This window comes from Aythya marila (assembly GCF_965140915.1).
Source record: "Aythya marila genome assembly, chromosome: 2".
Lineage (NCBI taxonomy): Eukaryota > Metazoa > Chordata > Aves > Anseriformes > Anatidae > Aythya > Aythya marila.
Genome location: NC_139043.1, coordinates 136,764,378 through 136,781,231, shown reverse-complemented (window position 1 = coordinate 136,781,231; position 16,854 = coordinate 136,764,378). Strand labels below are relative to the sequence as shown.

Below are 16,854 nucleotides of genomic sequence, written 5' to 3'. Positions count from 1 at the left end.
ATGGGGAGCAGGATGTGGCCCTCATTATCCATGAAGAACTGGTTGGTGACCTGCTACGGCACTTAGATGTGCACAAGTCGATGGGGCCAGATGGGATCCACCCAAGGGTACTGAGGGAACTGGCAGAGGAGCTGGCCAAGCCACTATCCATCATTTATCAGCAGTCCTGGCTATCGGGGGAGGTCCCAATCGACTGGCGGCTAGCGAACATGACGCCCATCTACAAGAAGGGCCGGAGGGCAGACCCGGGAAACTACAGGCCTGTCAGTTTGACCTCAGTGCCAGGAAAGCTCATGGAGCAGATCCTCCTGAGAGTCATCATGCAGCACTTGAAGGGGAAGCAGGCGATCAGGCCCAGTCAGCATGGCTTTATGAAAGGCAGGTCATGCCTGACGAACCTGATCTCCTTCTATGACAGAGTGACGCGCTGGGTGGATGAGGGAAAGGCTGTGGATGTGGTCTACCTTGACTTCAGCAAGGCTTTTGACACCGTCTCCCACAGCATTCTCCTCAAGAAACTGGCTGCTCTTGGCTTGGACTGGTGCACGCTTCGTTGGGTTAGAAACTGGCTGGATAGCCGGGCCCAAAGAGTCGTGGTGAATGGAGCCAAGTCCAGTTGGAGGCCAGTCACTAGTGGCGTCCCCCAGGGCTCGGTACTGGGGCCGGTCCTCTTTAATATCTTCATTGATGATCTGGACGAGGGCATCGAGTGCACCCTCAGTAAGTTCGCAGATGACACCAAGTTAGGTGCGTGTGTCAATCTGCTTGAGGGTAGGAAAGCTCTGCAGGAGGATCTGGATAGGCTGCACCGATGGGCTGAGGTCAACTGCATGAAGTTCAACAAGGCCAAGTGCCGGGTCCTGCACCTGGGGCGCAATAACCCCAAGCAGAGCTACAGGCTAGGAGAGGAATGGTTGGAAAGCTGCCAGGCAGAGAAGGACCTGGGAGTGATGGTGGATAGTCGGCTGAATATGAGCCAGCAGTGTGCTCAGGTGGCCAAGAAGGCCAACGGCATCCTGGCTTGTATTAGGAACAGCGTGACCAGCAGGGCTAGGGAGGTGATCGTCCCCCTGTACTCAGCTCTGGTGAGGCCGCACCTCGAGTACTGTGTTCAGTTTTGGGCCCCTCGCTACAAGAAGGACATGGAGGTGCTTGAGCAGGTGCAGAGAAGGGCGACGAAGCTGGTGAGGGGCCTGGAGAACAAGTCCTACAAGGAGCGGCTGAGGGAGCCTGGCTTGTTCAGCCTGGAGAAGAGGAGGCTCAGGGGCGACCTTATCGCTCTTTATAGGTACCTCAAGGGAGGCTGTAGCGAGGTGGGGGTTGGTCTGTTCTCCCACGTGCCTGGTGACAGGACGAGGGGGAATGGGCTTAAGTTGAGCCAGGGGAGTTTTAGGTTAGATGTTAGGAAGAACTTCTTCACTGAAAGGGTTGTGAGGCACTGGAACAGGCTGCCCAGGGAGGTGGTGGAGTCACCATCCCTGGAGGTCTTTAAAAGACGTTTAGATGTAGAGCTTAGGGATATCGTTTAGTGGGGACTGTTAGCGTTAGGTCAGAGGTTGGACTCGATGACCTTGAGGTCTCTTCCAACCTAGAAAATTCTGTGATTCTGTGATTTCTGAGATGGTGTGTTAGTGCCGTCACAGAACATTCACAAATTAACAGATGTTTCTGCAGTGGTTTCTGTTACAGTTGCAGAGTCAGAGAGTGCTGAGGTTGGCAGCCACCTCTGGGGATCATACGCTGCAGCCCCATTGCTCTGAGTTGCCTGGGGCCATTCTAGTTGTGTTCTGACCATCTCCAAGGATGGAGACTCCATAACCTCGCTGGACATCCTGTCCAGTGTTTGACCACTCTGAAAGTAAAATTGTTTTTATTATGCTTAGGTGATGTACCAGTCATCTTCCTCACTCTTATATTTGGAAATAGCTTCCAGGGAAGTGGCTCCATCGCATTACTAGGGGATGAGGTAAGGCTGAACAACCATTTTTTTCACAGATCCTCCTCCTTGCCCTTCTTGAAGACTGGAGTGTCATTTTCTTTCGTCCAGTACTTCTTGCAGATCACCACAACCTTTCAAAGATAATTGAGAGTGGCATCACAATGACACCAGCCAGCTCCCTCAACACCCATGGGTGCATCCTAGCAGGTCCTATGGACTTAAGCGTGTCCAGTTTGTGTAAGTGCTCTCTCACCTGGTCATCTTCCACTGACAGCGAGTCTTCTTTGCTCCAGACTTTGTGTTTTTCAGTTTTTCATGTGGAAAATAACTTCTGACACTTGCTGCTAGAAAGTTTTAAAGTCTTTATTCATTCAGAAAATAGAAATGTCTATCAATGGCCGTGTACTTATTACAGAGGAACAGAGTTTGCTAATCTTATGCAACCTAAAGAAGGAAGTTGGCAGTGGCTGGAAATCAAGAATACACTATATCTTGGGGGGATTTTTAGTTTTACATTAAAACCATTTCAGTAAACTATTCCTACGCCTTTATGATTTTCTATTTTTATGCCATATGAAGGTTACATCAACAATGGTAGTTTAAAAGGCAAAGGACTCAGTTTTGTTTCTCTGAAATCAATGGTGCCTTTAGCACCATTATTAAGACAGTTTTTGTCACTTCTGCAAATTCCTCCAGACTGCAAGATTCAAAGGGTTGCTCAACTCTGCTTGTATGTCCTTACAACTCAAAACAAGCTTGTTTGCATCCACTGCACCCGATTCCTTTGTATTCTCACCCTTATGAGCTTTCTTGCTTCTGCCCATGCCACATTGCCTCTCTCATAATGATCAAAGATATGGAACAAGCTGCACTAGTGCTACAGTCTACCAACATGTGAAAGTTGGAGATAAGACGAAGTGAGGAAGTCAGAGGGGTTGGAAACTAGGGTTAGAAACTTCTGAGAGAAAAATAGGAAAAATTAAATGGGGGAGCTGAGGTACGGGGAAGAGTTCAGCTGAGGTAGGAGACTGACAGGGCATAGAGCATTGGCCCTGTGGAAGAGACAGCCACAGTGTCTGGAACAAGTGTATAAAGCCAGGGATGGGAAAGAAACATGTAAGTCCACTAGGTGAAGTTCTCAGCCAGCCCAAAAGCAAGTGGGTAGCCTCTGCTTTGTCTTCCATTTTCAGTGTCTGGCAAGTGTGGAGACAAACCTGCTGCTTCCATCATGTCCTCTGTTAGCTCAAACAAAAGAGGTTTGTTCTGTAGTCCTAAAAGTTCCAAGCTCAGTTCCTTCCAAGCTTCCAATTCCTTCTGCACAAAAACACAAACCCTCTATGGCTATCTAAAGAACCAGACAATGCAAATCCCAAGCTGAGAAATGACTATTTATGCAACCCAGAGCTCTCTGTGGTAGAGAGCATGCTATCTCCTGTGGCTTCTTTTCCAAAACACTGCTGACCATTAGCCTGTGATCCTATTTTTATGCTCTAAGATTGAAATACTTCAGGAAAATACTTTCAGGAATGATGGGTGCAATGCACAGGACCCTGTGGAGCTCCAGCATCTCAGCTTTATCAAAAGATTCACTTTGTCTCTTTCACACCACATTGTCATGTACCATAGTCCTTTCTTTCTTCCTCACAGCCTCTCTTGCCTTGAGTATTGGAAACCAAAAGTTGACCTGAAAAGACAGAAGTACAATGCTAAGACATAGTATTACTGAGTTAGAGATCACCCAGACACTAGCATCCTGTATAGTCAGTATTGAAATCTATTAAAAAGAAATAAAAGAAAAAATATGTATGTGTCTGCAGGTGTTTGCCTGGATTTACCATAAATATATGCATGCGTATTTATGTTTCCATTACTGCATATGTACATATATGTATGGGGTGAATGTTTTTACAGGCAAAATATTATATATTATCTTTCATTTTGCTAAATAACTGCAACTTTCTCAACATTAAGGGGCTTCTCACAAATGCCTAACATTTCATAACTAGACTGTAGGAACACACTTTGTGCTGGAGGTGCTTAACATTCATGAAAATCAAGTTTATCCTCTGGATAGCTCTAAGTCTGAGGAGTATTTTCTTGCCAGCTCATGGCCATTTGGGTGCATCCATTTTGTGTCTGTTACATGTGTATTGAAGGGCAGAACCAAACAACCATGGGATATAAGCTTATGGATAGGCAAGCCATCTCTTGCCTCTGGCCTCTGCAGGCAAGCACTGGAAAAAGTCTATTAGAACATAACTGAACTTAAGAAGTGTTTAAGTACTTCCTGGGTATGAATCTGGCTATAATACTGAGTGAGGGAGACTTTTTTCCCTCATGCTGATGGCTTACCGTTCTAGCAAACACATTCTTTGCAGTTTTCTCTTGTAGCTTTGCTCTTTTCTTGAGTAATTTTGCATGCAAATAATGTATCCGTTTTATCTCAGCATCAGGATAGAACGAGGTTGACACAAGTATTTTAAATTGGGTCAGGAGGCCAGAGAATAACCCAGAAATTATTAAGAAAATGATGATGATTCCAAGCTGGATCCATGTCGTGGAAAGATAGAGCTCTGGCTGAGGGATGCAGTCATGCTTAAACAGGGAGATCTTGAAAGGATCGTTCTTTACAATAAACTCTCTCACCCCAATGATGAAGTTGTTCTCATTCCTCTGTACAAGAAAAGGTAAAAAAGAGAGTTGATTATAGTACAGGTTCCCTCCTTTTTTCATATTTCTGCTATTGAATATTCAGATTTCCAAAGGACCATCAATTGTTTAGTACATCCATTGTCTATGAAGGACTGGTCATAATAATATATTAGCTATTTTTAAAATGTTTCAGACTCCTTTTTCACCATTTTTCTTGGCACATTGTTTGGACTGTTAAGAACTTACCTTCTCAGTGGATCTGGCAGAAAAAAGAACTTTATCTGGTTGTAGTGGCTTAACATTTTTTATTTTTATTTTTCTGTATTTTTATATTTTATATTAATATTTGAGCAACCTGGTCTAGTGGAAAGTGTCCCTGCCCATGGCTGGGGGGTTGGAACTAGATCTTTAAGGTCCCTTCCAACTCAAACCATTCTGTGATTCTACGGTTTTATGAATATGTTCCCACTCATGAATCTGCTCAGATCCTCTGTTAGAGGGTCATTCCTTCTTCCTTTGCTCTTTCTAAGTAAAACAGCAGCATAGAGCATGTTCATTCCTTTGGTTGTGGCTCAGTGTTTGATCAGCAGTCCTTCCACATCTACCTATATAGGTGCTCTGACTACAGGGTCGTCACACAAACAAAGCCACTTCTCATCTGCTATTAGGTGCCTTTGCTCAGAAGAGCTGATGACTGGCACTGCTTATAGACTGAAATGCTGAATGAGAGGGACTAAATATTGCTGCTGGGACCAGGATTTCATACTGGCAGGTGGCTTTCTGCTCAGTGAGTAAGAACCCTGAGTCATCCAGACCTCTCCTCTGACTATATCGAGGGTATACATAGCTCTTCCCTGTGGCTTCTCTAACCATCTCACAGAGGCCGCATACTTTTGTTAGAAAATTGTTAGATAAACCAGTACCCAAAAGTATGCCACCCATGTCTTTCTGGTGGAAAATTAAGGGGAAATAGGCCATGTCTTGTTCCAATCTATCTCATTCCCTTGCATTCCTTAACTAAATCAATGTATAAGCAAAGAAAAACTGTATTAGGAACTCAATATGAAGCAGAGTACAAATACGTGCAGATCTTAACTCTTTGTACCTATAATAAATATCTCAAGACACTGCTGAGTCTGTCCTGCTCACCCAGGCAGCATTTTAGGCTCTTCCTCTGAAATCAGTAACCCTGAGGCTTGTTATAACAAATCTGTGAAGATTAAATTTTATTTTTCAGTGTGACTAGCTTTCAATGGGGAACTAGAAACTATCTGATGATGGCATAATTTTCTGGATTTAGAGATAGTCAAGCAGTTCTCCACATGAGTGAGCAGTGCACATGGAGCAAATTCATGGTACAGAACTCATGAATCAGCCCGGCAGGGTCAGGATTGAGCCCTAAATCAATGAGTGGTGGGAATCAGTTCCTTCTTAGCCCTGACTTGGATTACCCTCAAGGCAGCTCATGATAATGGACTGTCCTCCAGGTAAGGACAGAAACACAAGTGAAAACACATACAGAAATACATGGAAGATAGCTGAGGCTACAGTAAGCTGCTTAAGGCTCTATTCAGTTGGTTTGAATATATCCAGGGATGGAGACTCTACAACATCTCTCATCAATCTGGTCAAGTGTCTGATCACCTGTACAATAAAAAGGTTTATTCTTACTTTGAAATGAAATTTCCTTTAATTTGTGCACATTGCTTCTTGTTCTTTCACTAGACACCACTGAGAAAAGCCTAGCTCCCTCTTCTCTATGCGCAAACTCCATTAAGTGTACCATTTATACACATGGTAAGTTTCCCCTGAGCCTCCTCTTCTGCAGGCTGAGCAGCCCCAGGTCTTTCAGCCTGTCCTTGTACCACAGATACTCCAGTCCTTTAATCATCTTCACGACTCTTAAATCACCCCTGTATATGCACGTTTCTCTTGTACTGGGGAGCCCAGCACTGTTCACAGCACTCCAGAAAGGTCTTACCAGGGTTGAGCTGCGGTAAAGGACCACCTCCCTCAACCTGCTGGAAGCACTTTGCAGTGCAGCACAGGATAGCCCTTTCTCTGCTACAGGGGCACTTTATGAGCTTGTCGTCAACCTGGTGCCTACTAGGACCACCAGGAAGGTTTTCTGCAAAGCTACTTCCCAACCAGTTCGCCTGCAGTATGTACTCATGCATTGGGTTGTTCCTCCCCAAGGAATGCAAGACATGGCATTTGCCTTTGCTGAATTTTGTGCTGTCCCTGTTGGCCCATTTTTCTAGCCTTTCCAGAAGTGGCAGCAGAACCTTCTGGTGTTTTAGTACTTCCTCCAAGTTTAATTTTATCTGCAGATATCTGTGACTATGCTTTGTCCCTCCATTTAGGTCATTAATGAAGAGGTTTAGCAGTACAGGTCCCAGTATCATGCTCTGGGGAGCACCACTAGTGGCTTTGTACCAGTAACTGGAAACTTGAACCCAGAAGTTCAGCCAGTTTTCAGTCCACCTGACTCACTATCCACTTATCTACAGCATGCTTCATCAGTTTGTCAGTGAGGGTATTGTGAAAGACAGTGTTGAAAGCCTTACTAAATGCATAATATGCTGTTCTTTGCTGCTCCAGACTTCCCTTCTCTGGTCTCGGAGGCCTGGGATCCTCCCACTAAAGGCAGAGCTGAAGAAGGCATCAAATACCTTGGCCTTTTCCACGTCCTTTGTTACTGGGATCCCTACTGCAGTTATGAGTTGGCCTACATTTCCCCTACTCTTTCTTCTGCTGCTGCTAGACCTACAAATCCTTCATGCTGCCCTTTACCTGCCTTACCTCTTTCAGCTCCAGGTGGGCTTTGGCTTTCCTGACCCCATTCCTTCACAATCAGACCATGTTTCTGTATTCCTCTTGGGTTTCCTGCTCCTGCTTCCAAATCATCTATGCTTCTTTTATACATTAGAGTTTTGTCAGGAGCTTCATTACCTGCTTGTCAGGATGGACCATTCTTGAGCTTGGAGGAGGTGGATTTTGAATATCAATGAGCTCTCCTGGACCCTTCTTCTCTTAAGGAACATATCCCAGGAGACCAGGACCATTTCCTACATCTGGTTTGGTGATGTGAGAGCACAGCTGCTGTGTAGCAGCAGGGTTTGTATGAAGGGTACATCCCCCTTAGCGTGCATAGCAGTCTGTCCTTACAATACATCTCACATTAGACTGACTGAGGAAGTGATGAAAGCTTCTCTGCTTTGCATGGTCATCTGACCTCTTCAGGTTGGGTCTGACCTACACATGCTGATCAAACAGGTAAAGTCGATCCAATAGTTTTGCACCTACTTTCTTTAAAGAAAGTCTGGGTATCAATTAGAAGTTAGCAATCTCTGTCCTTTCGGAAGCAAGTGGTTTTCCACTGTTACAACTTGGGAACTTTTGGCTTATGTCTGCCACACAAATTCTGAATTTCTCCACTATTTGTTAATGTAGAACTGTTCAATAATTTAACTTCTATCCCATGGGAATGTTTGATATTTTGATATGTCATAAAAAATGTCAATGTCTGAATTACGACAGAATCTGGCCAAAGATCTGACTTCATTTCAACTCATTTCAGCAAGTCATGTTTGCCTGAAGTGCTCCCATGCCTCAGGCTTCCTTCTGCTTCATGGTTCAGTCCCAACCAGATGAACACAACAGGACCAACAGACTGCCACAACACAGAAAGCAAAGCCTGGAATGGTTTAGCTGTGTGTCACAGAAAAAGTGGTCTGTGTGAGGAAGCCAGCTCAGAGACACAAAAAATCACATATGCAAAAGTGAGGAGGGGAATCTCTCTGCCAATGGACTGTTCTGCTAACTTGTAATTTTGAGATATGCCCTTATTTCATTTAGCACCTTAGGAATCTTATTTTCTGGATCTGCTTTTGGCAGATGAATTTTTGGGGGATGGGGAGAAATGAGAATGCATTCTTGTTATTATGAGGTCTAAGAGGAGGTAGTAGAATATGCTATGTAAGAAAAGATTGATAGAATAAAAAAAACATATATCACAATGCATTATGCATATGCCTTTGGGAAATACTTTAAACCTGAACTTGCAAGCTCTCAAAGGGGGCAACTTTTCTGGGCCCATGCAGCACCACACACGTCACCCACTCCAGTGCTGGAATTTCCTGCCTTGGAGGTATTCAGAGCTGGACCAGACAGGATCCTGAGCAATATGATCTTACTCTGAGATTGGCCCTGTTTTGAGCAGGAGGTTGGTCTACATGTCCTCCAGATATCCCTTCTAACCTAATTATGGTTATCCATGCCACTGCTGTTCCTCCTAAAAAAAATCTTCAGATTCGACAATCTGTTATTATTTTGTGTGTATGCAGCCATGCCTTCTGAAATGATGATCTCCTCACATTGCTCAGCTAAGGAAAGGCAGGCATCTCTTACATCAATGCTAGAGTGGTATTTTGACTTTAAAAGTGGTACTTCACAAATATCATCATTGTGAGCTTCCAATTTTATGTTTCTTGTTTTCTCTGCACATATATAAATATTAAATCCATTCTTCCCATATTAACCATTCTCGAGAAATATGATGACACTTTCAAGAGTGCAGAGACTTGTCTGGTTATATCCAATATACATATCTATAAAGGCAATGGCCCTTTTTGAAACAAATGTATGAGTTACAGTGCAGTGGAAGAAATGACAGTTTGTTGGCTGTGCTTTTGCTCCTGCAGCTGCTGAAAATGAAGGAGAAATGTTTAGCACTAAGTTAAACTGAGAAATACAAAGTACTGATAAGTACTTACTTGCTGGAAGAGGTTGATCTGAATCTCCAGATCTGGTAGCTCTTGGAGATGTTTATTCACAGAAATAATTAGCCAATAAAACAAATAATCTACTGCAGCAAACAGAAGCCAGATGCAAAGATGAACAATTACAGGGAGAAAAAAATACTGTATGTGTTTTCTCTCCTTCCTTGTGAGGCAGAAAGATGGGATTGTCACATAATCTTTTCTTTCTTTTTTGTTAAGTGGCAGAAGGCCTGGTCTTTGCTGTTGCTTTTGAAGCTCATCAAATGCAATGAACTGTTTTGTGATATAAGTATTCTTAAACTTGACACCATGAGGGCCCACAAATTTTTTGATAAAAAGAGCAGTTCCAAAAGAAACTAGAAAAATCCCTACTATAGGCAGTACTTTCTGGCCTATATAGGGCAATATAGTCAGCATAAAAGATATCTCGTTAGCAACTCTTTGTATTTCTTGTTTTGTGTCATTTAGCTCTTGTTTCAATGCATCATCTGAAATTGAATTAGATGTTGTAAACTCATGATTTAGCAACAGTATATCTTTAGGCAGTTTAGTGGAACGCTTGGCCTCCTCATAAATCCATTTTATTGCCTCAACATAATATTTTATCAACTCAAATTGCTCAAACTCTAAATGGCAGGTTATACTGTCTGCCAGAACCTTCAGGTTGTGAAAAATATTTTGGATATTGCCAGCCACCACGACACCTGTACCAGCAGTAATAAGGGCGTTTCTTCCTTCTCGCAGCCCACAGGAGAGAAGGAACAGGGCACTGAAGCAGCGCAGGTGCTTGAAACAGCAGAGCGCGACAGAAAGCGAGATCCAGATGAGGCCAGAAACCAGTAAGGGACCCAGAGGCTGGTGAGCCAGGGAGAAGCGGATGCCAAGGAAGAAGAGAAGGCTTGAAAGGAAGCCAACTGCAGAGCAAACAGCAAAGAGCTGTGTCAGATACTTCCAGCCTGGCTTCCTTTCTGATACAAAAACTCTCCAGGCATCCTGGGCTGTTGAGACAAGTGCTTGCATCTCCTTCTGGTAGTGGCTGACACTGTAGTGGCCGAACCTGGAAAGAAAGGAAGACAAAAATACTGTTAGTTACAGGGTGACACTATTGATAAAGTGCATTTAACTGACTGACTGATTCACGTTACAAAAAATGTAGGTCTGACTCATGTGGGTGCTGAACTGCCCCGCATGAGTCCCAAATCTTAGTCCTCGGTATCACATATGCAAATACATCAAGAGATGATTATAAAAGTTATTCTATCTTTTCAAAGTGTTTTTGTAATTTTAGGTTACCTAGCCTACCTCAGCCCTCAGTGCTTCCCCTCAGATGCTTGCTTTGCTTCACAGCAGCACCAGAAAGACAGAAAGGGGAGCGTGGAAACTCCCCATAGGAGAATCTCCCTATAAAACCCCATGCAGGGCAATGTGGCTTGAAACTTTGGGGAGCAGCAAAATGGGGAGAGCAGCATATGAACGCTGCCCAGGGACAGGGAATGAAGGCCTCCTTCGTCTGGAGGTAGGTCAGTACAGAGGGAAAATAGTGTCTCAGAAGCATCATTCCTTCACTGGGTCTCTCCTGGGATAGCACAGCTATGAATTGACCCATATACATGGTTAACTCTAATTGCTCATTCTTGTCACCTTTTTTCCTGCCTACCAGCATGCCCATACTGGAAATTTATTCAGTTTGATTGAAGACAGTATTTGCCCCATGCTCACATCTTTCCTTCTTCTTTTACAACATATTTATAAGGCAATTTTTCTTTCCAAATATGCTAGACTAATTTGTATGCATATTAGCCTTTTAACATACTAGAACAAATAAAATACTAATTAAATAAAATAAACTGTTGCAATTTTGCCCTGTAATAAGGAACAGTTGTCTTCGCAAATACATCCTGAAGATATTACTTTGTCTTTTGTTTAGCTTGAACACAGCAGGTAGCCAGGAACTAAACTATTATTTAATACACATACTGTGTTTTCCTGGCATTTGACTTCATGAATTCTGCTAGCATTCACTGTACCATTTCCCCCTTCCTCTCTTTATTGTTATTTATTTGTTTTGTTTTGTTGTTATTGTCAGATCTGCATGCGACAGGAGGGAAGGGTGATTGGACCAGGCAGATCCTCCCTAGTGCTGAGGGCTGTACTGGAAGATGCTCTGTGGTGGTTTTGGTGCTTAATAGTTTCTGCAGGGATAGAAGGTGGGCAGCAGTAGAGTGGCCTATGTCCCTGGCACTGCCACTGTTTGGGAAGACTAAGGAAATTGCTTCCCTCCAGGGCCTTGGCTGTAAATAACAGCAATTAGCAGCTCCTTCTCAGGAGACAAATTAGTTAATTAATGTCCACAAAGTATTCAGGCAGCTGTAGGTAGAAGTCACCACCTCTTTGGGAAGGTAATGTGGGGAGGGGAGGTAGCACACAAGACGCTGGACTACGACTTTGCAGGATCCTTAAACGCTGCCTGCTGCTGGGTCTTCTTGTAGGTCAAAGGAAAGTAACCCTCGACAGTGAATAGACCTGGAGTTCTGTTCTTAATTTAACAGGTCTTAAAAAATCAACTGCAAAAACCCTAGCATTTATGTAACGTTATGCAAAGACTTCTGTGTGAGAAAATCACACATTACTAGTTTTGTTTTGCAGCATTGATTTCACAGCTGTTCTCAAGTATAGTTTCTGCATGGTCTTGTGTGTTTGTATGTATGGTTATTGTTTATTCCTGTCAATGTTTATAAGCATATGGTAAATAGGATGCAAATTGTGACAGAGTTTGACATGACTGCTTCTGAGAACTGACAAAAAAGAGTTGAGAACAAAGCTGCAGAATTAACGAAAGCCATACTGCTGGACCAGGAAGCTGGAGACTGGCAAAAGATGGATAGAATTTGAAAGTATTCAAAAAGCCTCCTTTAATAGATGGATTTAGTCCTGTTACACACTTGCATAAGGGATGACTGCACTACTCAGCAAAAATGTGGTAGGTTTGTCCCTAACCTGCCTGAACCCAAATTTTTAATGCAGAAAAAGCATCATAAGGAGCCACTGATTCTTGGAGCTAGATGCTCAGGTGCTTTTGCATGATAACTGAAGGTTATAAATTTTCCTGACCCCTGCAGAGCCCATTCCTGAGCTCAGTAACTACAGGTTCAGAGTCCTGACTCACAGCACACATCTCCTGGCTTTTCTGGTACCTCTTTCCCCCCTAAGACATCAGCAACAGAAGTAGATACTAAGCACAGAAGAACACAGAGGTTGAAAACAGGAGGCTTAAAAACTGTGGAGACCAAAAATTCTTGTATCAGCATGCACTTAAACAGCTGTGAGTACTTTGGAAGGGGAAATAAAATTCTGGCTCAGAGTTAGAAATAAAATCTTTTGCTCAGCTAAAGAGGCTAATTCTTCAAGAAAGAATAAACCTTGAGAGCCTTCTGGAATGATTCCTTTTGAAAACATAACTCACAAAAGCTCTCCAGAAGCTGCTAGGTGTAGATACAAATTCCATCAGGAAGGTGACAAGAAAAAAAAAATAATTTAATTTCAATTGCAGTCTGAAACAAAGCATTTTTTCTTCTGTCCCATAACATGTACTAATGTGGCAGCTGCTACCACTATTAATGTAGCATAAAGAAAGAATGAGTCTTGGAAAGCAGTTTCTTGTTCTTAAGTGTCAGTGTCTTTCCACCACCGTTTCTTGTGATGTACACCACATAGGGGAGCTGGAAATTCTTGAGCCCCAGCTCTGCCTTTGAATCTGATTTTTCTGTAGGGCCTGTGGGAAACCATCTCCGAGCCTTAGTTTCCCTTTCTAGGAAATGCTTACTCAGATCTGGAAGCATGATGTTCATCTACCATATGGCATGCTGGCAGGAGTAATTATCAAAACAAATTATTTTCAGCAAGAAGTTTGGTCCATACTTCTTAAGGCTTGTAATGAGATTAATGCAATATAATTAAGAGATGCCTTTTCTAGATTCATTTTAAAATTAAAGAGGATAATTTTAAAGAGGATCATACTTATTATATTTCAGATAAATAAATATGTAGGGATAAAAGAGATTTGATAAAATAGTGATCTGAGATAAAAAGATCATACTTATTTTATTTCAGATACTGGCTACAGTTTTTAAGTAGAAGATAAGTGCATAGCATTGAGAGTCGCTAGAAAATATCTTTCCAGCTCACCCACAAGCTTTCTGTTAGAGCTGTGTCATTTTCATACAGCACTTGTTCATGCCATGTATGATTTTTTTCCTTGCCTGCTATGGGTACTTTTTCATAGTCATTGTCCTAGCAGCATGGTCATCTTCACTGTCAGTTTGGTCCTGCCCTAGCTCCTTGCTCTGCCTATTACTTGCTACAGTTACGTAGGCAATCCTCTTATTTTCAGGGAGTACGTCTGAAACTCTATCTTCTGCTTGATTAGAGGTTATTACTTGATGTAAATTTCTAGTATATGGATTATCCACCAATGCAAACCCTTATCCAAGTTTTAATATAATGGAATATAATGTCTTCCTCCTAAAAAATGTATAGATGGGATTTAGTAATTTAAAGAAAAAAAAAAAGAAAAAAAAAAGAAAGAAAACAACAACAAAAAAGATTTACTATTTTAAGATGGGATCTACTAAGATTGTATTTACTAATTAAAAATAAATAAATAAATGAGATTTATGAATTTATTAGCTTTCATGAAGTATCTTGGAAGGTTGATGCAAATTATAAGTGAAGGTAGACAGTAGGGACACAGCTGATTTGGCAAAGTATGACAAACAGAGTCACATATTTCAGCCTTCTTCCTATTTTGCCGCAGGCCTAACCCAGACAAACCCTTGGGACCACAGGTCACATTGAGTTAGGACTGATGAGTACCACCCCATTTTTGCACCCTTGCATGGAGTCTTTTCACCAGGCAGCCCGTTACTTGAGCAGAGCTCAGGAGGAGCATGGCCACGTGGCAGGCCCTGTGCCCCGTGCTGTGCACTGACCTTCACAAAAATTAGATCCAGAGAGCCACTAGGTGAAATGGGAAACATATCCTGCTGATGGTAAAGATTCAGCTACACGGTGATCTTTGCCTCATAAATCTGATTTGGATTTTATACAAAAATTAAAGAAGAGAAAGCACACAATAAGAATATAAAAACAAATATTTCCTTTTTTGGCTGTTTCATCAGCCTTCTTTCCCAGCCTGGATCACTTACATTGAAGTGTAAGAGAATTACTTCCCTTTTTTGGATACATTGGAAAAATACAATGGTGAGCTACAGTTTAGTAAGAAACAAAAATACCGGAGGGAGACCCACATTATTTCTTTTAGTCAATGCAAGGCATTCAGCTAAGAAATAAAAGCCCAATCAAAAATCCATCATCATTAGGGCAACTATCCCAGGGCTTTGTTAGACCCCTGTCATTGCTTGTGTTCACATTCTTTGTTTTTGACTGCAGAGGGAAGGAGAGTAAATGCTATAAAGCAAAATAAATGCATACAAGGACTAAAATATATGGCCAAAATATATGGCCAAACTACCACCGCCATTAACAACAAAATATAACAACCCAAATAAAAATAATAACTGATCAAGATCTCTTTTTTTAATTCTTTTAAATATTGTCTCAGGAAAATTTTGAACATCGCAAGATATTACCAAGTCTTTAGGATTCTACAGGTCAGTTAGATCTCACCTAATATCAGATATCTATATTGTAATGTCAACATCTCAACTACCTGTCTTTACGTCAATGAGGAGGAAAGTGCAGCTTCCCAGGGGCATACTTCAGACCTGTTTTAGAAGTTTATCCTTGCATGAGATTAATTGCATCCTTTGAGAGCTTTGACTTCATATTTACTATGAAAAGACTCCGGATTGCTCAGAGACACCTATTCAAAGTCGGGTGAGATGAACTTCCCTCTAAGTGTCTCCATTGTAGGCACAGGTACTCAGAACAGGACACAATGAACATACCATGGGCAGATGTAGAAACTGGGCAGCCATGGAAAGAACACAGAGCAAGAAGCCACTTTTCTAATATTGCTGTGGACAGTGTTATATTTTTATGTTCTGATAAAGCAGACCCACAGATGTCTTTCACTTAAATCACCAGCAGGAATGAGGGCACAGTTTCAGAAACTCAAATAGTAGTTTGCATATTGACAAAAACTACTCTGCAAAACATAGAAAATGCCACTGTTACAGAACATTACATTGTCCCTTCTCCTACATATAATAGCTCTATACATAATTTTTGGGTTCATAAGTTCATAAGATTCATAAGTTCATGAAACTGAATTGTTTCATGAGCCTTAGGAAAAGTCCAATCAGTAAGGTGATAACAACTATCTTAGGGCAAGTTCCTCTACTTCAGAAGAGCTAACTCAGTCCACATTTAGCATCCACCGTAACTTCATATGAACTCTAAAGTGGGCAATACTGGTGGTAGGTGGATGTTTGGACCAGGTGATCTTAGAGATCTTTTCCAACCTTAATGATTCTATGATTCTATAAAGTGTTACTTACGGGCCTTCCTGTAAAGCGCATGAAGAATCTTCACAGTGCGGTGTCTCGCGATTTTGGTGAGAAACCAAGATGGGCACTAATAGAAAATTTCACATGAGTAATTTGTTTTCCATACCCTCCCTCAATGAGTCAGGCATGTCACAATTTTGAAATAATTGTGGTTTTGACAAGGATTCATGAGGAAGTAACTTATGCACAAGACCAAAATTAGTATATAATTTGCAACTGACAGTTTCTACCTTTTCTTTTCTGGCAGAGTAATAGATATCAGCAAATGAGTTTTGGCCCCAGATTTCAATGACTTAAATTTATGTTGAATAATGCCCTAGGTCTGGAACATCGAAGCTATTTTGGTGCTTCCCATTGAAACTAGTAGCAATTCAGTGCCCAAAGAACTTCAAAGTTTTAATCATTTTATCCCTACAAATGTTCATACTGATATCTGTGTAAATATTTCTGTAGTCAGTCTGTCAGAATCTGGCCTTTATACCAGTACCTGCCTTAAAAATCCAACAAAGATGCTCAAAATATGTAGGCTGTAAGACGGGGGGAGCTCTAAATTTAAAATATCACTTTTGTACATGGTTTTAGAATTGTATTTCTGTGTTTTCCGGTGAGGGACAGAATAGCAGCAGATATTGACATGGCACATGCATTTTCAAAATCATCTACAGGTATTCGTTAATTCTAGTCCAGCAGGCACTTTTTGCATGCTTTAGGAAACATCTTGTTATTCATAGTTATTATCTTTATCATGGAAGACCTTTGAGGCCTCATCATGAATAGGGATTACCACTGTACAAATACACAACACAGAAAGTGTCCAGCTCACAGTCTAGGTCTGGCAGGAAACCACAGCATGATGAGCAGTGGTCACAGCTTAACAGACACTTAGCAATTACAGGGCTTACATGTTTGGGGGGGTTTTTTGCTTTTTTTTTTTTTTTTTTTTTTTAATAGATAC

The 16,854-nt window shown here is 41.9% G+C and overlaps 2 protein-coding genes across 3 annotated transcripts in view; one reads left to right on the top strand and one right to left on the bottom strand.

The window, feature by feature from the left end:
• Positions 1-16,854, top strand: part of DPYS (dihydropyrimidinase) — a 70,746-nt gene that overhangs the window by 39,489 nt on the left and 14,403 nt on the right. The window lies entirely within an intron of this gene.
• Positions 1,997-15,903, bottom strand: DCSTAMP (dendrocyte expressed seven transmembrane protein). Of its 2 annotated transcripts, none has more exons than XM_082754085.1 (3): positions 9,367-10,751; positions 4,292-4,612; positions 1,997-3,623 (listed from the first exon to the last, which is right to left on the bottom strand). In XM_082754085.1, exons 1-3 carry the CDS (start codon positions 10,390-10,392, stop codon positions 3,540-3,542), a joined length of 1,431 nt encoding a protein of 476 aa, XP_082610211.1. In that variant the 5' UTR covers positions 10,393-10,751; the 3' UTR covers positions 1,997-3,539. The 2 variants fall into 2 exon arrangements, with proteins under 2 accessions (XP_082610211.1, XP_082610210.1); XM_082754084.1 differs by lacking the exon at positions 1,997-3,623 and adding an exon at positions 15,891-15,903 and having other exon boundaries at positions 4,086-4,612; positions 9,367-10,429.